At 43.3% G+C, this 26937-nt stretch overlaps 1 protein-coding gene across 3 annotated transcripts in view; it reads right to left on the reverse strand.

Moving 5' to 3' along the window:
- The window catches only part of syt7b (synaptotagmin VIIb), a 152064-nt gene that overhangs the window by 69865 nt on the left and 55262 nt on the right, over positions 1–26937 (reverse strand). For all 3 annotated transcript variants that reach the window (XM_061703018.1, XM_061703001.1, XM_061703010.1), the window contains exon 2: positions 16914–17017. In XM_061703018.1, coding sequence (XP_061559002.1) covers positions 16914–17017 — 104 coding nt within the window. The remainder of the gene's footprint in view (positions 1–16913; positions 17018–26937) is intronic.

Consider the following 26937-nt stretch of genomic DNA (forward strand, 5'->3'; position numbering starts at 1 on the left):
CAGGCATGCTGGAGCCTATCCCAGCTGTCATCGGACAGGAGGCGGGGTACACCCTGAACTGGTTGCCAGCCAATCGCAGGGCACATAGGAACAAACAACCATTCGCACTCACAGTCATGCCTACAGGCAATTTAGAGTCTCCAATTAATGCATGTTTTGGGGATGTGGGAGGAAACCGGAGTGCCCGGAGAAAACCCACGCAGGCACGTGGAGAACATGCAAACTCCACACAGGCAAATTTGAACCCGGGTCCTCAGAACTATGAGGCTGACGCTCTAACCAGTCGGCCACCGTGCCACACATATATATATGGGGGCCGGGGCTTGAATTCATTTGAAAAATGCATTAATGTTCAAAATGTACCTAAAAACTGACTGTTATAGGTGTTGATTTACTTTGATTCTAGATGTGGACAGATACTAGATGTAGATGCAGAAGATACTACAACGCCAATGCCAATGAAGTTGGGACGTTGTCTTAAACAAAACCAGAATACAATACTGTGAGGCAGATGTGCTAACCAGTCGACCACCGTGCCGGCAGCCAGCGAATCGTATAAACAGCCATTTACACTCACGTTCATGCCAAAGGGAAATTTAGAATTTTCAATTAACATAACATGCATACTGTATGATGTACAGTACAGGGGGGATACACAGGGAGAACATGTAAACGGAACAAAGGAAGGCTTTAGCCAAGCTTTGAACCCAAGACCTCCCGACTTCAAGGCAGATGTGCTAACAACAACAGGCTGCCCTTTAACACATCAAGCTACTTTAACAATGAAATTAAAATTATAATAATAATATCTGCATCTGGGATTTAATTCCAAGAAAACAATTTTTAGTTGTTTTTATATTTAACGATATCGTTTTATAGGAAGGGAAATGAACTATAGAGACAACGTAATTATACCAAAGACCCCAAAATAAGGCAAACTGCAGAGGCATCACAGAACACCAGACGATAAAAAATGCAATTGGCGATAGTTTGACAAGGACATGGAGACAAAGCGATGATAGGACAAAAGCACAAAAGACTATTTAGAATAAAAGGAGACATAAATGATAACAGAAAAATACGGACAAAGATAAGCAATGAGTTTACAATGATACTGATATTTGACATTATGGAGGAAGAGGGTGCATATATTATCTTATATTTACAGTGGATATAAAAATGTTCATTGTCACAGAGCCAAGTTTTTGTGATGCATACTTGAGCAACCTTTCAAGTTCGTAATTTACTGAAGCACCTTTTGATTTTATTACAGCAGTCAATCTTTTTTGTCAGAGTCTTTCAGCATGGCATATCTTGACAAAGCAATGTTTGCCCACTTTTCCTTGCAAAAGTGCTCCTCCCAATGGGTCAGATTGTGAGAATGTGTACAGCCGTTTTCAGGTCTGGGCTTTGGGTATGGTGTGTATTTATGAGTTGTTTTTGCACTAAACAAACAGTGCACGCTAAAGGAAAAGGCCAAGAGTTCTTTCATAGTTTTTTTTTTCTTTATGAGACATTTTCATAAAATCTTGCTCAGAAATTGGATTTTTTAAACTTGGATGAAAAAGCTTCCATTTTGTTACTCAAACCCATGGCTACGCTACAGATAAGAATACAATTTTGACATTTAGTCCACATTTTCTCAACGTTTTGATCACATTCTTTCAAGTGAACCATGATGCATCCATCCAGCTTGTTTCAGGGAAGCGAAAGCCTATCCCTAAGCAAGCAATTTTAGAAGCTTTATTTTGCTTTTGCTTTTTCTTTAACCATTATTACGGCACAGGTAAATTGGCTTCCATGGAAAGTCAATACAAACAATAACACTGTGAAAACCAATTAAGAGCTATGAGTTGACAGCTACCACCGTACTATTGAGTCGGTGTTTCCCTTCAGTCCTTTCACTGCCAGTAATGCTTGGTTCAAATTGTTGCCAGTTAGCTGTAATAAATCAAGAAGAAGAAAATATACTCAATATAACAAAACATTAACTAATGGTCAGACATTAGGACTGGTTTGCATGGAATCAGATTTCTGCTCTGGCCTCCCTGTGTGGAGTTTCCATGTTCTCCCTGATCTTGCATTAATTGAAAACTCTTAAATTGTTCATAGTTGTGAATGTGAGTGTGAATGTTTGTTTGTTTATATATGGCCTGTGATTGGCTGGTGACCAGCACAAGGTGCACCAGACGCTCACCAAAGTAAGCTGGGATAGGCTCCAGGTCACCCTAAACCCTAATGAGGACAAACTATACAAAATGGATGGATGGATATTAACTATTGACGATTGCCAGAGATGCGCCCTTTTTAACATTCGTGTTACAGAAGTTTAAAGAACTAAACCACTGTTATTTTAAAAAATACAGTATATAAAAGCAGCAAACTACTACTGTGCCTTATCTCTGATAAAACGTTAAGATACTGTACACGTGTGTGGTGACACTGGAATTTTACTGCTTTATATTCTCGTAAATTCCATTCTATATTCATGTTGTACTGTCTTTTTCACACACACCCATTGTTGGGATAGTTGTAATAAGTGCAAAAAAAAAAAAATAATTAAAAAGGTGACTGAGCTTTTGCTCAAGTCTCACTTGATAGCATGTATGGCAGCAGTTTTGTGACTTTAGAGACACATTTTTACAAATTCAAATATTGTGCAGTTGTTTTAAATTGCAGAAAAAAATCCTCCAAATCATTGTAAAAACAATAGAATATCATCAATTAGCTGACATTTTACAGGGGTATGTAAACTTTTGGTATAAGCAGTTAGTTCCACCAGACAAGAAGCAAATACTTTATGATACAATGTGGATCAAACTGCATTGGCGGAATCACATTTTGCCAATTGCTCCGAGTGATTCTTATTACTATATGAATCATTAGTATGGTGCTGGAGGCAAAAAGCAAGCAGCCACAACACACAAAGTTTGTGGCGCACAAAGCCATGATTACAGAGCAGTGTTTGCTGTCAGGGATAAATATTCAAACCTCTCTCTCTGGCTCCTGAGCCTTGTTCTCTGCATGAACAACATGGAGTAAACACAGACTGAACACATTTTGTCCAAGGTCATAGAATCATGAAATGAAAACATGACTGCCCACATTGGTGCAGTCATGTGGACAGTCATTTTCAATGGCTAGAACATGGCAGGGCAAAAAATGTTAATTGTGTTAGTCATTAAAACCATCTGCTTTCAGTTCTAGGTATTATTGATGCCATGTTGTACTAAATGTCCGTTGTAGAATGATCAAGCAAAACGAGTAAAACTACAGGGAGGAGGCCTGGCATCTCAGGTGATGTTGTGAAATCAACAACCTGGACCTGTCTGTATACAGCAGAGACGAAGGAAATGATCCTGGATTTCACGAAATCCAAAAGAACTGAGCACACCACCCTTTTTATTGATGGAGAGGAGGTAGAGAGGGTGGAAAGCTTCAAATTCCTCCGACACCACATCTCGGCAGACCTCGCCTGGTCGACCAACATCTCCCATCAGTGAGGAAAGCATGTCAAAGACTACTTCCCCAGGAAACTACGCCAAGCCCAGCTCCCCCACCACTTGCCGATAAACTTTTATAGATCCAGCATGGAGAGCCTCCCGACCTACAGCTGTACAAGTTGGTTCAGCAGCTGTACTACTGTACTATTGCTAACTTAGCTTAACTTACGTTAAACGGTTCGGTGTTCATACACATTCACACACTCATACAAGCATAACACAAAACACAGGGTTTTACCTTTGTTATTTAACGTTTTACGGCAGCTTTCTGGTTTATCTGAGAGAAATATATACGTTTAAGCAGAAGTTCCTCTCGTTCCGAGTAGGGCCGCATCTACCTGACCTGCACTCTCCTGACAATAATGTGTCTGATTCGAGGGCTGATTAACGTCCAGTCAAGGACAGATACAACTTCATTACATTATGTTTTATTTGGTGGCTTAACATTGTTCCGACTTACTTTCAAGTATTTGGAAAATAACTATTGATTAGTTTTAAAGTGAAAAAAGTGTGTCAGTTTACCCCTCGATTTCCCAAAACCTGGGGTAAAGTTAGATTTAAGATCACCTTTTTTTAAAACTCACATTTTCACTACCCTTTGTCCTGAATACATTCTGATCATTTCCGTTGTGAGGAAACATCCTGAATGAATGGGAAATGTGTAAATTTTCCTGCTTCATCATCTTAGCTTGCCTAGAGGGGAGTAAGTATGCTCACTTTACCCCAGTGTCCCCTACTTTGTTTTAGCTGTGTTAGTTTTTAAAGTGCTGAGTTGAGTTGAGTTGAGGAAATCACAGTGTTCAATCTAGGCTAGCTATTTTTAGAACAGGCCCAGAGGCTACTCATGTGGTTCTTGGGCCTACCTGATGCCCATGGGGACCATGTTGGTGACCTCTGCCGTAGATAGTGGTAATACCACGTTATAACATTTGATCAACTTCACAAGGCTCATTTAGAGACAGACAACATTTCACATTTTGGAAACATGCAGTGTATGCTCAGCTTTAGTGGGGGTGGCGGGAATCAGAAACTATATTCAGCAGGGGGAGAGAAAAACACAGAGAAGTGTTGCAAATATTGAGTTATTTCTTCACTCTTCAGGAGGTTTTCCCTCCGAAAAAAAAACAAAATAAATCATGCAACACAAATGAAAAGTAACTTATTTATTTCCTTGTTATTTCTGATCAAAGCTTCATGGAGACGCTGCAGAATGGCTGATAAGCTGCAGTCGCCTGATCACCATCTATACTATGTGTGAGCTTTGTATACAGGTATTTAATTTAATATTGAGGAAAAGTTTTTATTTATTTCAATTGTTTCAAAAAGTGAAACTTATATTAGTTCACCCCACACAAATATTTCAAGCCTTTATTTGTTTCAATTTTGATGATTATGGTAGAAATAAATAAATCCAGTATTTCACCAAATTAGAATATTTCACGTGACCAACAAAAAAGGATCTTAAACACAGAAATGTTGGCCTTCTGAAAAGTGTTTTAAAGTAATATAGCCTCAGTACTTTGTTGGGCCTCCTTTTGCATTAATTACATCTTCAAGGCAGCGTGGCATCAGCCTTTGGCGCAGTTCAAGTGTTATTGTAGCCCAAGTTGCTTTGATATTGTCCTTCAGATCATCTGCATTTCAGGGTTTCTGTTCCCTCATCTTCCTCTTGACAATACCCCATAAATTTTCAATGGGTTTCAAGTCCAGCAAGTTTGCTGGCCAATCAAGTACTGTTATTCCATGGCTATTAAACCTGGTATTGGTAGTTTTGGCTTTGTGGGCAGGTGCCAAATCCTGCTGGAAAATAAAATCATTGTCTCCAAAAAGCTCATAGGCAGCAGGAAGCACCAAGTGTTCTAAAATTTCCTGATAGACAGCTGCATTGATGTGGACTTGATAAAAGACAATGGACCCACACCAGCAAATGACATGGCTCCCCAAACCATTTCTATGGAAATTTCATACTGGACTTTAAGCAGCTTGACTTTTGTGCTTATCCAGTTTTACTCCAGACTATGGAACCTTGATTTCCAAATGAAATGCAAAATTTACTGTCATCTGAAAAGAGGACTTGGGACCACTAGGCAACAGACCAGTACTTTTTCTCCTTAGCCCAGCACAGATGCTTCTGATGTTGTTTTTGGTTTAGGAATCGCTTGACACATGGAATTCTACAGCTGTAGCCCATGTCATGCAGAGGTCTGTATGTGGTGGTTCTTGATGCACTGAAACCAGCCACAGTCCACTCCTTATGAAGGGTTAGGGTTAGGGTTGTCATCCATCGCTCCCATGCCGCTCGCAATGTCATTTTGAACACCCGGTTTACACCGATGTCCAGCGGTTGGAGTTCCTTCGTCAAGCCTCCTGGAATGATGGCAAGCTCCAAATTATTGCACTCAGTCGAATGGTGACTGTTGAGACGCTTCTCCCGGCTGTTCTTTGCTCATTAATCCATTGCTCGAGTTGGTCTTCCAACTCAGGCCACCTTGCCTTGTTTCCGCGGTTTGTTTTTATTTTTTTTCCCCGCGAAAACTCAGCTTCGTCTTGGCAAAGCTCGTTTTCCTGCTTCCTCCACTTGCGAACCATGGATTCGTTGATCTTGAATTCTTTCGCGGCTGCAGCTGCTCGATTCCCATGTTTCTCCGCGAAATGATAGCTTGCAGTTTAAACTGTGCTTCGTAAGCATGTCTCTTCGTAGGTGCAATTTTCAGGGGTACTTAGCCAAACCGATACACATACCGTAACTATATACCTACTGGGCGCGTGTCTTTAGCATCCTCTGTCACGCGCACCCTTCCCCCTTTACGTCCGCATGCTGTCCTCAGTCACGTCCGCCTTTCCTCTATATAAGCAGCGTGTCTGCAGGAAATGCTCCCAGTCAGTCAAGCGGAGCGCTCTTTAAAGTCACACAACAACATTTACAGATTTTGGAACTCGGTGCACACATAAGGCGCGCCGCATTATAAGGCGCCCGTCCATTTTGGAGAAAATTTAAGACTTTTAAGTGTGCCTTATGGTCGTGAAAATACGGTAGTCCTCCAAATCAACACTAAAGTTAAGTGTTCAGTGAGAAAAAAACGACTTGACTATTGAGTAACTGGTGAGTGACTTGTATTTCATTATGTATTTTTTTTTTCAATTCATGATCGTCAAATAGATACAAATATATCATAGGAATTAAATAGGAATTAAATTCAAATATTCAAATATTGCGCCGTTTGATGGCGTGGGTTATATAGTTTATCATACTCCACTCATATTCACATACAAACCCATTTTGTTAGCCTGTCTACGGCTTTTGTTTGTTTTGTCAGCATTAACCTCGCTCACTTGCCCAAAGCTGAGTGGTTGTTTTAAATACTCAACATGTAATTCCCTCTTGTTTTATGTTAAGTTTGACAGGAAACTTCAACTGAGAGTGGTGATAAAAATCTTGAAGCCTCTATTTTTTTTGGTGGCCATTCATCATCACTGCCACTTACAACGGAAGTGTTTTCAGAAAAAAAAGCTTCTTTTGCAACTCATTCCTGATTGTTTTTATGTGTGAGGGGAAAAATACAAACATAATTCATGATATTCTATCTGTTCACTTTCAAAAATCTGTGCGATGGTTCCAATTGTGTCATGCCTTGTAGTGGAATCTGCTTTTTTTATGATTAAATGATCTTAATCATTGAATAGTTCTGTATTCTGCCTGTATCTGTCTCATGGGCTGAACTACGCTACGTCGGTGTCTAAGCAAAAAACTACGTCATAAAAGCAGAAACAAATGTTTTATTTGCAACATTGAAGCATTGGACTCGTCATAGGTGAACAAGGCATGTGTTGAGACATGCTGATATCACAAGATGACCCAATAAAAGGGGGGGTGTTTCCCTTGTCAATTGAATCAAGGAAGGAAAGTTGTTGGAGGAAATTATACGTAATTGGTAACTAGGAGGCGGCACGGTGGACGACTGGTTAGAGCGTCAGCCTCACAGTTCTGAGAACCCGGGTTCAATCCCCGGTCCCACCTATGTGGAGTTTGCATGTTCTCCCCGTGCCTGCGTGGGTTTTCTCCGGGTTTCCTTCCACATCCCAAAAACATTAATTGGAGACTCTAAATTGCCCGTAGGTGTGAATGTGAGTGCGAATGGTTGTTTGTTTGTATGTGCCCTGCGATTGGCTGGCAACCAGTTCAGGGTGTACCCCGCCTCCTGCCCGATGACAGCTGGGATAGGCTCCAGCACGCCCGCGACCCGAGTGAGGTGAAGTGGATCAGAAAATGGATGGATAGATGGATGATAACTAGGATCTCAGTTTTGATATTTATTTATTTGAGCTTTTTTACAATAAAAGACAACACTTTGAATTCTTCTTTTCCTTTCGGCTTGTCCCGTTAGGGGTCGCCACAGCGCGTCATCCTTTTCCATGTAAGCCTATCTCCTGCATCCTACTCTCGAACACCAACTGCCATCATGTCTTCCCTCACGACATCTATCAACCTTCTCTTTGGTCTTCCTCTAGCTCTCTTGCCTGGCAGCGCCATCCTCATCATCCTTCTACCAATATACTCACTATTTCTCCTCTGGACGTGTCCAAACCATTGAAGTCTGCTTTCTCTAACTTTGTCTCCAAAACATCGAACCTCGGCTGTCCCTCTGATGAGCTAATTTCTAATTTTATCCAACCTGGTCACTCCAAGAGCGAACCTCAACATCTTCATTTCCGCCACCTCCAGCTCTGCTTCCTGTTATCTCTTCAGTGCCACTGTCTCTAATCCATACATCATGGAATTGTTTAATCTCACCACTGTTTTATAAACTTTGCCCTTCATCCTAGCAGAGACTCTTATGTCACATAACACACCTGACACCTTCCTCCACCCGTTTCAACCTGCTTGGACCCGTTTCTTCACTTCCTGACCACACTCACCATTGCTCTGTACGGTTGACCCCAAGTATTTAAAGTCCTCCACCCTTGCTATCTCTTCTCCCTGTAGCCTCACTCTTCCCCCACCACCCCTCTCATTCATGCACATATATTCTGTTTTACTTCAGCTAATCTTCATTCACTTCTTTCCAGTGCATGCCTCCATCTTTCTAACTGTTCCTCCAGCTGCTCCCTGCTTTCACAGCATATCACATTGTTATCTGCAAACATCATGGTCCACGGGGATTCCAGTCTAACCTCATCTGTCAGCCTATACATCACCACTGCAAAAAGGAAGGGGCTCAGGGCTGAACCCTGATGCAGTCCCACGTCCACCTTAAATTCTTCTGTCACACCTACAGCACACCTCACCGCTGTTCTGCTGCCCTCGTACATGTCCTGTATTATTCTAACATACTTCTCTGCCACTACAGACTTCCGCATGCAGTACCACAGTTCCTCTCTGGGTACTCTGTCATAGGCTTTCTCTAGATCCACAAAGACACAATGTAGCTCCTTCTGACCTTCTCTGTACTTTTCCATCAACATCCTCAAGGCAAATAATGCATCTGTGGTACTCTTTCTAGGCATGAAACCATACTGTTGCTCGCAAATACTCACTTCTGTCCTGAGTCTAGCCTCCACTACTCTTTCCAATAACTTCATTGTGTGGCTCATCAACTTTATTCCTCTATAGTTGCCACAGCTCTGCACATCACCTTTGTTCTTAAAAATGGGCACCAGTACACTTTTCCTCCATTCCTCAGGCATCTTCTCACTCACTAGAATTCTATTGAACAAGCTGCCTTTCCACCTGGTCTCCTGGACACACAATATATCAACCTCCTAATCATGTCAACCAACTCCCGAGATTTTACTGTCATAGTCCCAACATTCAAAGTCCCCACATTCAGTTCTAGGCTCTGTGTTTCCCTCTTCTCTTTCTGCCGAAGAACCCGCTTTCCACCTCTTCTTCTTCTTTGACTTTGACCCACAGTCGCTGAATTTCCAACGGCGCCCCGCAGATTGACGGCGCCGGTGGCGGACGTTGTTAACCCGGGCCACGACCGATCCGGTATGGAATTCTTTGGATCAACGCTCATATTTGTTTGGCAAGGTTTTAAGCCGAATACCCTTCCTGATGCAACCCTCTGCATTTATCCGGGCTTGGGACCGGCCTACAGTTTGCACTGACTTGTGCCCCTCATAGGGCTGCATTAAAAGACAACACTTTGAATAAGTTCTTAATTACAATTTGAACAATTAGACTGTCAAAGTTCAGCGATGTACAAGGTTTGTGGTTTGATAGCCCAATAGCATTCCGTGAGGTAGATGGGGCATGACATTTACTCTTGTTTGTTATTTTTGGGGGGGGGGGGGGGGGGGGGGCGACGTACAGTGCCGTTAAAAAGTATTGGGCCCCCTTCTCGAATTCTTATAGCTTCGCATAGTTTGCTCACTTTAATGTTTAAGATCATCAAACAACTGTAAATATCAGACAAATATAACCCAAGTGAACTTAAAATGCTGTTTTTAAATGGTGATTTCATTTATTAAAGAAAAAAATATTTTCAACGTTACCTGGCCTGGTGTGAAAAGGTAACTACGCCATTGTTAAATCATGAATTAATTGTGGTTAATCACAAATTTTGGTTAACTTTCACTGATCACACCCAAGCCTGTTTACTTCCAGACCGGTTAAATCAAGAAATCATTTCAACAGAACCTGTCTGACATAATCAAGTCGGACAAAAGCTGCAACAAAATGACACGCTCCAAATGAATTCAAGAACAGTCAAGAAATAAAGTTATTGACATCTATCAGTCTGGAAAGGGTTACAAAGCCATTTCTAAAGCTTTAGGATTCCAGAGAATCATAGGGCGAGCCATTAACCTCACATGGAGAAATTATGGAACAATGGTCGGCGTGGCCGGCCTACCAAATACTGAAGGATCTTTGCTCTAACGTCCAATTTGACATTTGGCTTTTTTACTATCAGTGATTAGTGTGTAGTATGATGGACCCTCTAATTTCTGCTGTATGTGTACGTAGTAGGTAATGCTGTCAAAAATTGTACTTGGATAGAAGTATGTACTTTCGAATAATATGGCCCGAGTAAAAATAAAAAGTAGCCCTTTTAATAAATACTGAAAAACTACATGAGTACTGAGTAAGTGCAGTAACCTACTCATTTTGAAACATGATATTGATGCGGATAAACTAAAAATCTAGTTAGCAGCACAGGTTGTAGCTTTTTGAGGTAAATTGTGTACAGGGAATTACTGTATATCGGTTGTGAATGTTGTTGTTTAATCAGTGATTTAACTTCTTTACACACTCGCATTACAGTTAAAAACTGGTCGTTGATGGATTATTTACTTATTACTACTGCCTATGATCACATATTTTCTGGTCTGTGTACATGTGCTGGTCGGTAAAGTTGTCAAAAATTGTACTCGTGTTAAGTACTGTTATGTCATGGTCTGTGTTTTGGTTTGGGTTGTGTTTGGTTTTGTTTCATGTTTTTCTGTGTTCCATGTTTTTCATGTTTTGTGTGCTCATTTAGTTATTGTGTCCAGCTGTTCTCATCAACCTACCTTGTGTCAACCAATCAGCTCCCTCCAGCCACTCGCGTCTTATCCAGGTGTTCCACATTGTCTCATTTCTTTCATTTCATTGTCTTTGTCAGTTGTCATTGTCATATGTCAAAGGTAATCTTGTCTCACCCCATGTTTCCATATCCTGTCATGTTGATTAGTGGTCAGTATTTTGGTTTCCATGTTTCTTTGTTACTTTGATTATAGATTTTTGGACTTTGTTAAATTAGTATTTATAGTTTTCCATGTACTTTGTTTGTCATTTTTGTTTTTGGAATTAAATATCATTTGTGAGACTCCTGCACTCCTGCCTTGCCTCCCTGCTTCCCTGCACTTGGGTCCTCCACTTCCTTGCCTCCAGTGCCTTCAGAAACCAAACGTGGCAGGGTACACCCTGAACGGGTTGCCAACCAATCGCAGGGCACATATAAAGAAACAATCATTCACACTTACGGACAATTTAGAGTCTTTAATTAACCTACTATTCATATTTTTGGGACGTGGAAGGAAACCGGAGTACCCAGAGAAAACCCACGCAGGCACGGGGAGAACATGCAAAATCCAGACTGGTGAGGCCATATTTGAATCCAGGTCCTATGAGACAGATGTGTTAACCAGTTGCCCACCATGCTGCTTTAACTAAAACAATAAATAATAAATGTTGTGGTCAGAGGTGTATTTATCTTCATGAGTACACGATGTGTCTTCGTATTGTTGTAATATTTATTGAATGTTGATTGAAGACTCTAAATAGCCCGTAGGTGTGAATGTGAGTGTGAATGGTTGTTTGTTTCTATGTGCCCTGTGATTAGCTGGCGACCGGTTCAGGTTCTCGCCCGAGGAAAGCTGGGATAGGCTCCAGCACGCCCGTGACCCTAGTGAGGAGAAGTGGTCAAGAAAATGGATAGATTGAGAAAGTTGCACTGAATATTACACATACTGGTAGTTGATTCGAGTTATGGGTCCATTGTGTTTAGCAAAAATTGACTGGTCAGGTCAGCTGTGATGAGATGGATACACCCCTTTTTTATGATCAGAAATACAACCAATCGGAATTCTTGAAATGTTGACGTTAGCATTAGTTGATAAAAGCATACAGTTAGAAAATGTTATTGGAATAATAGCTCTAATGTTAAAACTTAAGATATGCAGGAAATGCTAGTCATATTTTTGCAATTGTCAAATACAAAATACTAATAAATAACGCTTCATAATGCGCCACACATTTTCAATGGGAGACAGGTCTGGACTGCAGGCAGGCCAGTCGAGTCCCCGCACTCTTACTATGACGCCACGCTACTGTAACACGTGCAGAATGTGGTTTTGAATTGTCTTGCTGAAATAAGCAGGAGCGTCCATGAAAAAGACGTTGCTTGGATGGCAGCATATGTTTCTCCAAAACCTGCATGTACCTTTCAGCATTAATGGTGCCTTCACAGATATGTAAGTTACCCATGCCATTGGCACTAACACAGCACCATACCATCACAGATGCTGGCTTTTCAACTTTGCGTCCAACACAACGTCCATAATTTCCAAAAACAATTTCAAATGTGGACTCGTCGTACCACAGAACACTTTTCCACTTTGCATCAGTCCATCCGAGATGAGCTTGGGCCCAGCGAAGCCGGTGGTGTTTCTGGGTGTTGTTGATAAATGGGTTTTGCTTTGTATAGTAGAGTTTCAAGTTGCACTTACGGATGTAGCGTCGAACTGTATTTACTGACATTGGTTTTCTGAAGTGTTCCTGAGCCCATGTGGTGGTATCCTGTAACCATTGATGTCGGTTTTTGATGCAGTGCTGCCTGAGCGATCGAAGGTCACGGGCATTAAATGTTGGTTTTCGGCCTTGCCGCTTACATGCAGTGATTTCTCCAGATTCTCCGAATTTTTTGATGATATGGACCGTAGATGAAGAAATCCCTAAATTACTTGCAATTGTACGTTGAGGAACATTGTCCTTAAACTGTTCGACTATTTTCTCACACACTTGTTCACAAAAAGGTGAACCTCGCCCCATCTTTGCTTGTGAATGACTGAGCAATTCAGGGAAGCTCCTTTTATACCCAATCATGGCACCCACCTGTTCCCAATTAGCCTGTTCACCTGTGGGATGTTCCAAACAGGTGTTTGATGAGCATTCCTCAACTTTCTCAGTCTTTTTTTCCACCTGTCCCAGCTTTTTGGGAACGTGTTGCAGCCATAAAATTCAGTTAATAATTACTTGCGAAAAACAATACAGTTTATCAGTTTGAACATTACATATCTTGTCTTTGTAGTGTATTCAATTAAATATTGGTTGAACATGATTTGCAAATCATTGTATTCCGTTTTCATTTATGTTTAACACAACGTCCTGACTTCATTGAAATTGGGGTTGTAAAACAAAGGCCTAAAATTGGTCTACACTTATGACATGCACTGTCACTGAATCAAGTGTCTTGGTTATTGACTTGCCTCATGTTCCCAAGCACTGTAGTTTGTTATTGATAAATATCTATTGCCTGACCATAAATAGCATAGTAAAAAGTAACTATTGGCAGCTAAATCAAAGTAACAGTAATCTGATTACTCTTATATAAAAAGTAACGTGTTAGATTACTTATGAAAACACCGGACCACATTTTGGGACGCATTACCGGCATCACTGGTTATACCATAGGCAGTTCCTCAAAACAAGGCGGAGATTCTTTCCGAGAATGCTTCTATCCTCTCAGTCCATTCTTTCAGAGGCAATGGCAAGACTGTGATGAATACTGCTATTGAATAGTTTTGATGTAAAGATGTTTTTTGCTATGCTTTAAAATAACCTCCCTCTCTCTCTCTCCTGTTCCTGCACTGTTGTCACACAGATACGCTCGCGTACGTGGTCTTTGGGTTTGTTGACATGGCAAGGAGATCGCTATTTGTTGCGTTTATCAGTACTATAAAATAAATTACATATTAATGATAGATGTGTCGGAAATTATGTTTTTAGTGCTTTTAATGCTGCCCCTTCCATACACAGACAGTTGTGCATGCATGACTGCTGGTCCTCCTGCTGATGCCTTCCTCATTCCAGGCAACACTTTATTAGCTTACAGTAGGCAATATAATGGCCTGTATAGTTTACGACTCTTTGAAATAATGGTTGTATTGTTTAACCTTATCAGAATCAGAATCATCTTTATTTGCCAAGTATGTCCAAAAAAACACACAAGGAATTTGTCTCCGGTAGTTCGAGCCGCTCTAGTACGACAACAGACAGTCAATTGACAGAGAACACTTTTGTGACATAAAGACATTGACAAAAAGAAAAAAACAGTCACTGAGCAATAAGGGGTTGCTAGTTGTCTGGTAATGCCGGTATATTTTTTTGTTTTTGTTTGTTTTTTGACAATTGTGCAAAAGATGCAGAGTTTTGATTTAAACAACCGCCTTACTTCCCCCCTTTGCTGCCAGAAACAGTCACGTTTGGAATCTGGCTTGAAAGCCTCATTGATGTACAGTTTTATGACTCTCTGTTGTTTAACATTTGTTGGTTTTAACAAACCTGACACCCACTCCTACTTGAGTGTTCCACCACCCTTCAATACCTAAGTACCAATAGTTTCTGCTAAAAGCTGATAGACTCCTCCCACTGAGCCTTTGTCAGCCCCTTCTTTCTTGACCAGACATGTCACAACATATTTGACCGCACCCCCTCCTCCCTCTGACTCTCTCCAGACATCTGCCCGGGCATTTTCTTGGGGAGAGGGCAACCTCGCGTGAGCCCTCCCCCTGATGTTTTTATTGCTTCGTAACCCTTTAAAGTACCAGTTATATTGTTTTTATAACCTCTTGAAGTGCCAGGTGGCCGCTCACGCCCCTTTGAAGTGACAGTTTTATTGTTTCATAACCCTTTGAAGTGGCAGTTTTATTGTTTGACCTTTTGAAGTGCCAGTTTTATTGTTTCATGACCCTTTGAAGTAGCAGTTTTATTGTTTAATAACCCCTTGAAGTGCCAGGTGGCAGCTCGTGAACCCTTTGAAGTACCACTTTTATTGTTTATAACCCTTTGAAGTACCGGTTGTATTGTTTTATGACCGGTAGAGGAAGCCATAATGACATAACGTGACTTTCTGTGAACTCTGTCTGACCTCAAGAGGTCTCCTCCCCAAGGCACTACCCATCAAAACAAGGTCATAAATCATATGATGTCACGCGATGAAATCAAACCCCCTAAAGGTCAAAGCCATAAACCTGTCAAAACATGACCGGTAAAGAGTTTAATGAAAGGAGCCCTTCCTTACTCTCTCACGTGCTTTTGGACCGATGAAAAATGTCCCCTTGGATTACAATAATTAATCTTATGCTGAAAACTGCTTTTACCATCACAAACACCTTTTAGACTTGGCCAAATGGTGCCTTTCAACAGCTTCAGGACTGGTTTCGACAGGACCAACTGGAAGGTGTTTGAACATGTTCATGTTCAGGATGGGCACATGCTTGTACATCAAATTGCTTTGCACTCGGGCCACGTTAAAGAAAAGAAAACACGGCTTTTATGCTGTTCTTGGCATCCCCCAAACGATCAGAATGATCAATTTATTTTATGTACCTACGTAATATTTGTTTGCCTCTTCCACTGACAAAGCAAAAAAACTGCTTTTAAATACAGGATACAAGCTGTCCAAAACCATGAAGCCGACAAGCTGGGCTGCGGTCCTCCACACTCTCACTTATCAAGTGGCCAAACTTTACACATACGAATGGCTCGCTAGTTGAAGTCACATAGACATGAAAAAAATGGTGGCCATGTTACATGTGATTTGTTAAGATTGCGGTATTTTGTTGATATCCCAAATAGAGGGTGCAAAATTGCATTTTTAGTCACTCTAACACAAGAGAGGAGGTAATGTCATGGCTTGGGCTTGCATGGCTGGAACGGGCTCACTAGTCTTTATTGATGATGTAACTCATGATGGGAACAGCAGAATGAATTCTGAAGTCTATAAAACCATTTTGTCTGGCAATTTACAGAAAAATGCATCCAAACTAATCAGGAGAAGCTTCATCATGCAACAAGACAATGACCCAAAACACACTGCCAACATAACAAAGGACTTCATCAGGGGGGAAATGTGGAAGGTCTTAGACTGCCCAAGTCGATCACCGGACCTTAACCCAATAAAGCATGCATTTTACCTCCTGAAGAGGAGACTGAAGGGAGAAACCCCCAGAAACAAACAAGAACTGTAAAAGTCTGCAGTAAAGGCCTGAAAAAGCATTTAAAATGAACAATGCAACAGTCTGGTGAAGTCAGTGGGTTGCAGGCTTGATGCAGTTATTGCAAGTAAGGATTATGCCACCAAATATTAAATGGCCGTGCTGTCTTTATAATACATGCACAAAATAAATTGAGAGCATGTTACATGTAATTTATCTGCTTTAAGTTAATTTAATAATGTCTGTTCCAATACATTTGCCCACTTGAAAAGTGGGTGGCTGCAATCAAATCAAAACCAACATTTTTGTCAACTGGGGGTGTGGGGGCCTGATCAGAAATTTTTGATTATTTTCAATAATAGTTATATTTTTGTGTACAAAAATTTCATTTAGAGGGGCTTCAGCCCCCCAAAATCGACCTAGCGACACGACTGATATAAAGTAAAACATTAACTTGAAAACTAGAGTTACAAGCATATTTTTTTCGATCAAGTAGATGTCTGTAATGAGCAACATCAGCCTCATTTGGTTAAGCTGTCCTGAATTAATAGGTGTGATGGAAATGCAAAACTCAGGAAACTTTTGCTACCAGGAACTCAAAGTTCCTGGGCTGGCAGGTGGAAAAGCCCCTATCCTGTAGCAGTTTTTGGATTGGAATGATTGAATGACTGACAGAGAGACTGATTGATTGAAATAAGTTCTGTTACTTACCAATTTACGCTGACACCAAGTGCAGACACCACATAGAGCTATCAGCCAAAGGACACATACTAGGAATGCCAAAGAAACCAGGAATACACTGAGAGACACTGAGCCTAAGTGAGAGGGACAGGGAAAGGGGGACAAACAAAGAGGAGAACATTAGTTGAGGTTTCAATTAAAACATCCTTGTTTTGTGTTCCAACTGGATTGGGAAAGTAACAGAAGTGTTACAGAAGTCTTTCAGAACATATTTTAGGAATCCATTATTGCAACTGGGAGCAAAGCCTTATATGATGCTCTGGCCAGGTTTTCTTTCTTTCTTTCTTTCTTTCTTTCTTTCTTTCTTTCTTTCTTTCTTTCTTACTACATTCATCATCATCCGATAGTTGTTATCAGCGAGACTGAAAAGTGTAAAAAGCAAGATAAATGTTTCATGCTCGTGCTCTGTGTATATAAATAGAGTATGTGCACATGTCAGGAAGAGATCATATTAAGGGTCACAAGCCATGCAATTACTCGCTTCCGTTTTCTCTCGCAGCTATGCTGTAAATCCTTCAGCAACTTGCTTGCTGCCTTGATACATGGCAACTTATCTTCTCTATCTCTTTCAATTAGAAACACTCAACGCTGCAAACAGTGAGCTCACAAGTGCCACATTTTTTCCACCTGCAAAATTAATCAAACCACTCGATCACTCTTTTTATCCCCTCCAAATCACAAACACTCATAAATGTTTTAAGCATAACAGAGACTGTAGATTACGGAGACCATTTTTAGTTCAATTAAAGCACACTCTCTACTATCTTTTCTCACACTCTTTTCATTTCCATCCATCAATTGCTTTAAATATGCTTTATATGTAGAATACATTCAATCTCGCATTTTGTCAGGGCTGCTGCCTCAGCACCCTGAACGCCTCCTTCTTTGGGAGTGTATGTGTGTGTGTGTGTGTGTTCATGGTTGTGTCTATGGTGCAGGAGCTCCAACTCGTCTCTCCCAGTTGCAGCCGGGACAAACTGCAACCCATCTTCATCAATGGTGTACTTAAGCCGGTCCCGAACGCCACCTCATCGCCAGATCGTCCTGACTAATCGTACTGTCAGTCGCATCTAGCTCGCAAAACTATTCACACTTAGTTCTAAGAAATACTGATCAACGTTTCCCCTCTTTTCACCCAGAGACTCAATGCCTGCCCCCTCGCTTGCACACCTGCCTGCCTGCGGAGTTCTCCCATGCCTGCTTACTTGACCGCACTCCCTTCACGCCTGCAACCTCGCCTGCACATCTGCCTGCCCGTGGATCCCCTTGTCTGGCCGAAACGGATCACCAGAGGTTCCTGCACCCCCTACCTGGGCGCCATTTCGCCCTGTTTGCCTATTGCAAGGAAATAAAAGCCCAATAAGTTTACTTGCTTTGCTCGTCTCTGCTGTTGGGTCCTCTCCCACGTCCCGAACAGTAACAGTACGATATTGCCAACAGAATGCACACCACAGAGATGAATCCCCATAATCAACAAACAACTGTACAACCCGTACTCATTGGACAACATGGTCAAGCTCTCCACTTACTCATGGGGAAAGTAAATGAATTCCCCCAAGCTATTGCCTCCTCGCAAAGCCAGTTTACTGCTTTACAAACATCAAGTCAGTCTCGACATGCTCCTGCTCCCATTTCACCATCAAAAACTTTCATAGAACCTTTTGTGCCCACTCTCACACCGTATGAGGGAGACCTTGGATCATTTCGCCACACGTATTTCGCCGGACACATATAGTTTAGACTGGGCCAGGGCCTTCGTGCCGCAGCGCTAGCTCGGGCTTCACCGGAGAGGGAGTCAGCCGTGTGTGCAACCTATTCCGGCTTCACTGAACAGATGCGTAAGATCTTGGATCACTGGGTACGTGGGAGGGAGGCGGCCAAGCCCTCAATGTCTCTTTGCCAGGGTTCCCGCAGCATGGCGGATTCTCCGTGGAGTTTCGTACGCTCGCTGTTGAGAGTAGATTCAATGACCGAGCACTCCAGGAGGTATTCATCCGCGCGTTCAATGAGTCCCTTAAAGACGAGTTAGCCTCCCGTGACGAATCCGCCAATTTTTATCAACTCGTTAACCTTGCAATAAGAATCAACTACCGTCTCAGAGAATAGAGAGAGTTATGAGAAGCGGCCATCACCTGTACGGTTAACACAGCCCCCACCTCTCGCTGACACTGTTGAACCCATGCAAGTGGGAAAGACCAACCTCACACCTGAGGAAAGGGCACGGAGATATAACGCTAAGCTTTGTATGTACTGTGGCCAGGGTGATCATTTTATCTGCACTTGTCCAGCACGACCATTAAAAGGGTGGGCTCATCAATAGGGGGGGGAACTATTGTTGTGCCATACGAGTAGTTCTTCCACACGTCGGCTTCAGCTGCCAACCACGCTGTCTTGGAAGGAGTGGTTCCAAGACCAATCCGCTCTGGTTGACAGCGGGGCGGATGACAATTTTATTGATAGGGACCTGGCGAGACAAATGGTAATAGGGGCTTGTCCGTTGGCCAAACCGTTGAAGACCACTGCACTTAATGGACAGTTACTATCGCACGTGGACCAACAGACCCTTCCCGTATCCCTCCTTCTCTCCGGTAATCACCACAAGGCAATTAATTTCTTTATTTTTGACTGCCGTCAGACACCCCTGGTACTTGGGTTGCCCTGGTTTAAGTTAGACAACCCGGACAGTGATTGGATACACCCTAGACCAGACATGCCCAAAGCCCGGCCCCCGGGCCAAATCCGGCCCGTGTTCATATTTGCACTGGCCCGAAGCCTCTGTCATAAAACCAATAATATGTGGCCCGGCAGTACAAAATACACATGCAATTTTATATTTCACCACAGGATGGCAGTAAACTTGTGGCTGAACTTTCGCGGGGCCGTTTTGCGCATGATCTGTTTTTTGCCCAATTCTAAAATGGCAACTGGAAGTAAGAAAAGGAAAGTTGATAGCGAGGGCCGACGTTTCCAGGACAAATGGAAGTCTGAATATTTTTTCACTGAGTTTAAAAACAACTGCGTCTGCCTAATTTGCCAAGAGACTGTGGCTGTGTTCAAGGACTTCAATATAAAGAGGTACTAACAGATGGAACATGCTAATTACGACAAGCTAACTGGGAACGAACGCAGTGAAAAATTGAAGCAACTGGAAGCTGGTTAATGGCACAGCAACACTTTTTCACAAGAGCCAGTGAGTCGAATGAAAATGCAACAAAGGCAAGCTATGAGGTGGCAACGCTGATTGCCAAGCACTGCAAACCTTTTACTGAGGGTGAATTTATTAAAGACTGTGTGATGAAACAACATTTGTCCTGAGAAAAAGCAACAGTTCGCCAATGTTTTCCTGGCTCGTAGAACTGTGTCACGAAGGATCGAAGAAGTTTCTTCTGATATTAAGAGACAGTTGGACGCAAAAGGAGTGGAGTTTGAATTTTTTTTGTTAGCCTGTGAGGAAAGCACGGATGCAGAGCCTTAAGGACCAAACAAGAGGGAAAAATTTAGTTCTGTTTGTTCCGCCGAAGATGACATAAAATTACAGTGGAATAAAATCACGGGGATTATTACGGATGGCCCACCTGCCATGATTGGCGAGCACAGTGGCTTTTTTCTTCTCCCGTTTTCCGTGGATCTCAGTGACGTTCCAGCCCACCTGCAGTTGGAGCTCATTGAGCTGCAGTGTGACACGGAGTGTCGCAGCCAGTACCAACAACTCCCTCTTTTCAACTTTTATCAGCAGCTGGATAAAGACAGGATCCAAGAGATTCGTACATTTGCTAAGAAAATGTTGAGCTTGTTTGGCTCGACATACTTGTGTGAGAAGACATTCTCAGTCATGAACATGAATAAGAACCGCGTGAGGACAAGACTAAGTGACTTCCACCTGCATGACATCTTGCGCATTAAAACCACCGTTTTTGAGCCAGACCTGCCCCATTTACTGCAGTCGAGATCTCAGTATCACCCTTCACATTAATGCAAATGTTGTTTGTTGATTCTGATGAATAAAGTTTGAGTTTGAGTCAAATTTCATAAAAATACTTTATTTTGCATTTCATTAATTTTTATTTTAACCTTCATTTATCCAGGTCAGGCAGTTATCAGATCTACCTAGCAGCAGACAGCATATTAAAACAAAGTAAAACAAAAATAAATACAAAAAAGCATTCCCCTCGTCGGTAGCATGTAAAATTAATGCTGGCCCGCATGACAATTGTTTTACGTCAATGTGGCCCCTGAGCCAAAAAGTTTGGGCACCCCTGCCCTAGACTAACCATCTGGAGCCCATTTTGTCATACTAATTGTCTAAAATCTGCTCTCGTACCTGCCAGTCGTGCCGAAGAATTGGACAAGCCCGACCTTACCTCGGTTCCAGAGTGCTACCATGACCTGGGTCAAGTTTTCAGCAAGGGCCAAGCGAATGCCCTGCCCCCTCACCGTCCATAGGATTGCGCCATCGAGCCTGGTGCCACACTCCCTAGTGGTTGACTTTATAACATCGCGCCACCAGAGAGGGAGGCTACGAAGAAGTACATCTCTGAATCGCTGGCTGTAGGTATTATTCGACCATCTTCCTCCCCAGTGGGTGCTGGGTTCTTTTTTGTGGGAAAGAACTCAACCTTGAGACCATGCATTGACTACAGGGGGCTTAATAACATCACTATTAAAGACAATACCCCATTCCATTGTTAGACTCAGCGTTCCCTCCTCTCCATAGGGCTAGCATATTTTTCAAGCTCGAACTGTGAAACACTAACCACCTTGTAGGCATTTGAGAGGGAGATGAAAACTGCTTTCAATACTCCGCTAGGTCACTATGAATATCTCGTAATGCCGTTTGGATTGACCAACGCTCCCACAGTCTTTCAGAGACTCGTGAATGATGTCCTCCGGGACGTGATTAACAAGTTTGTTTTCGTATACCTTGATGACATTCTGGTTTTCTCGCAGACCCCCTCCGAACATGAACATCACCTGCGACTGGTGCTCCAGAGGCTTTTGTATAACAGACACTTTTCCTGGATTCGCAAACTTTTATCGGAGGTTAATCAAAGGCTATAGTCACATCTCTGCCCCTCTCATTGCCCTTACCTCCACCTCCATTCCCTTTCACTGATCGGAGGGAGCTGACTCTGCCATCAGCCTCTCAAGAATCACTTCACTTCTGCGCCAGTTCTTGCCCACACCGACCCATCTCGGCAGTTTATTGTGGAGGTGGACGCCTCTGAGTTGGGTGCAGGTGCCGTGTCGTCCCAATGGCAACCAGAGGGTGGCAAGATTAACCCACGTGCCTTCTTCTCCCACAAAATCGCCCCTGCAGAACGGAATTACAGCATTTGTAACCGGGAGCTTTTGGCGGTAAAACTAGCTCTGGAGTAATGGTGCCACCTTCTAGAGTGAGCACAGCAACCATTTGTGGTCTGGACTGACCACAAGAACTTGGAATATCTGAAGTCTGCAAGGACACTGATCTCAAGGCAAGCTAGGTGGAGGTAACTTCCCCGTGTCTTATATCCCAGGATCAAGAAATGTCAAACCAGATGCTCTGTCCCACCAGTTCTCTGTCTGCAAGACCAAGGAAGTGCCTGGCCCCATTCTTCCTCCCACTTACTTTGTGGCTGGGGTTGAGTGGGAGATCGAATCCCTGGTCCCTCAAGGTAGCAGGGAGACCCCAGAAGGACCTAGCTGTCCCCAAGTCTGTTTTCTCCCAGGTCTTGGAGTGGGCTCACAATTCCTGTCTAACTTGCCACCCGGGAACAACAGATCTCTGGCAGTTTTGCGTCAGCGCTTCTGGTGGCCGACCATGGAGACGGACACTCAGTCATTTGTTACTGCATGCACTGTATGTGCCCGAAGCAAGAGCTCAACTATGCCCAGCTCGGGACTCCTCCACCAGTTGCCGATTCCCAGCTGTCCATGGTCCCATATCACCCTGGATTTTGTTACTGGTCTTCCCCCATCAAGAGGCAACACAGTAATTCTTACAGTGGTGGACCGATTCTCAAAGGCATCCCATTTCATCGCACTCCCAAAGCTCCCATCTGCAAAGGAGACCGCCAACCTATTGGTCCAACATGTTTTCCGCTAGCATGGCATTCCATCCAACATTGTTTCTGACAGGGGCCCCCATTTCACCTCACAGGTCTGGAGAGCATTTTGTGCAGCACTGGGCATTGGAGTGAGTCTCTCCTCTGGTTTCCATCCCCAGACAAATGGTCAATGTGAGCGCACTAATCAGCAGCTAGAGACAGCCCTCCGTTGCATGACTCAGTCCAACCCTGCTTCGTGGAGCACCCATCTCGGGTGGATCGAGTACGCCAATAACTCCCTGCCAAGCGCCTCCTTAGGATACCAACGTCCGCTGTTTCCATCTCAACAGAACAAGATTGCAGTCCCCTCCGTGCAGAACCCCATGCAGCGGTGTTCAAAGCTCTGGAGACGAGCCCGCTCCGCTCTGATCCGCGCCGGCGCAAGGTCTTAGGTCCAAGCCAACCGTCGCCACACCCCTGCGCCTGCTTACACTGTTGGCCAAAGAGTGTGGTTGTGTGCAAAGACTTTGCCGCTTAAGGTGGACTCCAGAAAATTGTCCCCCCGATTCATTGGCCCTTACGATATTGCGGCCTTGGTGAACCCATGTGCTGTACGCCTTAAGCTCCTGACCACACTTTTCATGTCTCCCAAATTAAAACGGTCTCTTAGAGCCCTGATTGACCCCACGGCAGACATCACTGTTATGTCCCTCACCGTGTTCAATCAACTTCTGACATTGCTACAAGCCAGTGGCCGCGACCTTCAACTGCAACACTGCATTTTGAGTGACGAACACCGAGCTAAACACCATTACTATGCTCCACTGGACAATTGGCCCCATGACGTTAGTGCATCTGGTCTGTCTCCAATTGAAACTGTCCCCCTGCCCATTGGCCAAGACCTGCTCTGCAGCTTCGAGGCACTAATTGATTACAGAAATCTTCAGCTGTGGGCACAGGTGGAACAGGCGTTACCACCACCAACTCGGGAACTGTCCTCAGACCGGTGCCTGGTATTGGAGCACTCGGAGGACGGCGACCTGTCAGGCCGCACTCCTTCAAGTGATGACATCCCCATTGACGACACCGCCGAGTCCCCTGTAGCCACCTTGCCACCGCTGAACCGACTTAGAGAACTTGACACGTTTCTCTGCCATCTTGTCCAACCGTCGCACGAAGAGCGCTACGGCCCCAATGTTGCTGGTGGGATTAACTTGCATGACTGCCCGACAGACGACGTCATCCTTGCCTTGTGGGCTGAAAAATCGGCAATTTCTCAGCCACTGTTTGACACCCTACAACAGGGGTGTCAAACTCAAATTCACGGTGGGCCAAAATTAAAAATTGGGACAACGTCACTGGCCAAATTCAATATTTAATGAAAAATCACTGCGATGTGCATGTTTCCCTTCTCTCCTGAAATGTAGCGTTAAAGTTTATCATATGACAACAAACTTAAATTTTTCTTAAACACTGAATCTGGAATAAACAAACTTTAATATTATAAACACGAGAAATCAAATTTGCAATAAAATACATCAGTGGTATTTGTTTGTTGTTTTGTATTTAAATAGATAACATGAATTTTTCTGTCTCCCCACCTTCTATTTATTTATCTCCAACTACCTTTCTTTTTGATGTAAATCTTTTTTAAAGGCCAACAACAAAACATACATCCATCCATTTTCTGTGCCGCTTATCCTCACAAGGGTCGTGGGAGTGCTGGAGCCTATCCCAGTTATCTTCGGGCAGGAGGCAGGGTACACCCTGAACTGGTTGCCAGCCAATCACAGGGCACAGAAAAACAAACAACCATCCGCACACACATTCACACCTAGGGGAAATTTAGAGACTTCAATTAACCTACTATGCATGTTTTTGGGATGTGGGAGGAAACTGGAGTGCCCAGAGAAAACCCACGCAGGCGCGGGCAGAACATGCAAACTCCACACAGGTGGGGACGGGGATTGAACCCCACTCCTCAGAACTGTGAGGCAGACGCTCTAACCAGTCGTCCACCGTGCCGCCAACAACGAAACAACCCAAAAAAATAAGAATGTCCTTCATTAAAAATCCAACTGAACAGTCCCTGCCTAGGAGTTGATAAAGGGCATTAACAAAAACATGAATTCAATTATATTATATTTTTTGTTACAGCCGTGTTGCTCCGCATACGACAACCAGGTCTGTCTTTTACTTTAGCGTACAGACAATCTGCCTCCCACCTGTTTTGGAAGTTAACTGTTTGCCATCTTTCGTTTGGCCATTTTTGGGAAGTGGAAGTGTAAATTTGCTCGAGGAGACTGGTAATGCGGCACGGCGGCCGACTGGTTTGAGCGTCAGCCTCACAGTTCTGAGGACCCGGGTTCAATCCCCGGCCCGACTGTGTGGAGTTTGCATGTTCTCCCCGTGCCTGTGTGGGTTTTCTCCGGGCACTCCGGTTTCCTCCCACATCCCAAAAAACATGCATAAATTGGAGACTCTAAATTGCCCGTAGGTGTGCATGTGAGTGCAAATGGTTGTCTGTTTGTATGTGCCCTGCGATTGGCTGGCAACCAGTTCAGGGTGTACCCCCCCTCCTGCCCGATGACAGCTGGGATAGGCTCCAGCACGCCCGCGACCCTAGTGAGGATAAGCGGCTTAGAAAATGGATGGATGGATGGATGGAGACTGGTAGCATAGTTGCTAACGACTGCAACAGAAAGGGAAGGGGCTCTCGCCAGTCTCGACTGATGGGCCAACACACTAGCAAAGCATTCCTGGATTTGTAATATTAGTGGCGCATGTGCTATATACTGGCGGGCCAGCTCTAATACACATTTGATATGGTCAAATATAATTACATCGTGGGCCAAATTTGGCCCCCGGGCCTGAGTTTAACATATATGCCCTACAACTTAATCATCCTGACCTTCAATTAACGCTGAAAACATTTCACTTATTTTAATACCGTCCCGCCGTCTGCCATCACTGCAGCGGGTGTATGCGCCCTGAACCTGCAATGGAACCACGGCTGTTTAACTCATTGCTTCCTAGTAGTCCCCAATTTGCCACAAAAGACTTATGTAGGCGTGGATGTACTTGTCTGACTGGCCGTTCAAGTTGACACCATTAAAAATGTTTTGTGGTCGCGCGCCAATAACAACTCCGCTAACTGTGTTTTTCAGTCGTTCTCCCTTAAGTTGGGACAAACCGTCGCAGACGCTTGGGAAGTTTTGAGCAAAGACGTAGTTATAGTAAAAGCGTCAACTGTTAACTTCGCTATTCGACTGGTCGCACGCGCTACCCAAACACTAACCGGTCCACATGCATTCTTTCAGCCTTTGCCGGAGTTTAACGACCTGGGTTTGTCCCCTGCGTCCCACACCCCTCCTAGATGCTTCCCGGACAACCGTGCTGCTGATTCACAACCACACACGGAACGACATCACATCCCCAGATCTACTAGGCTTGGCCTCTTGATCTGCTCCGACTTCCACGACTTCAATCTCACGGTCTCACATCACAAGTCAGTTTCCTTTGCCAATGTTCGTCTGTACTTTGTTTGTTTTGTGTTTTTCTGTATTGTTTCCCTGTAGATTCCCATGTTAGATGATTAAATCTTCCATAAAATTGACTACCTGCATTGTTGTGTGTGTTTGGGTTCGAGGAAAGAAACCTCTGGCCGTCTATAACTCTTATCAAAATTTCATAAAGTGTAGCAACCTCAGATTACAAGACAGATAAAAGGTTCTCGTCACTTTTCCTAAATTTTATCCACATAAAAAGTGACGTGGTGCCCCCTTTCTAGACAAAATAGCTTAATTTATAACGCTGTAATTTAAAATTATGATAAACTGGAAGTAACACAGGCGTCGCTTCCAGCTCATTCTTTTCCCCTAAATTACATTTTTATTTGACCCATATACGCTGCACCACCAACAATACATGAAAGCTGTTGTTTTTGTTCGTCTAATGTAAACAAGAGT

This window comes from Phycodurus eques, chromosome 2, assembly GCF_024500275.1.
Source record: "Phycodurus eques isolate BA_2022a chromosome 2, UOR_Pequ_1.1, whole genome shotgun sequence".
Lineage (NCBI taxonomy): Eukaryota > Metazoa > Chordata > Actinopteri > Syngnathiformes > Syngnathidae > Phycodurus > Phycodurus eques.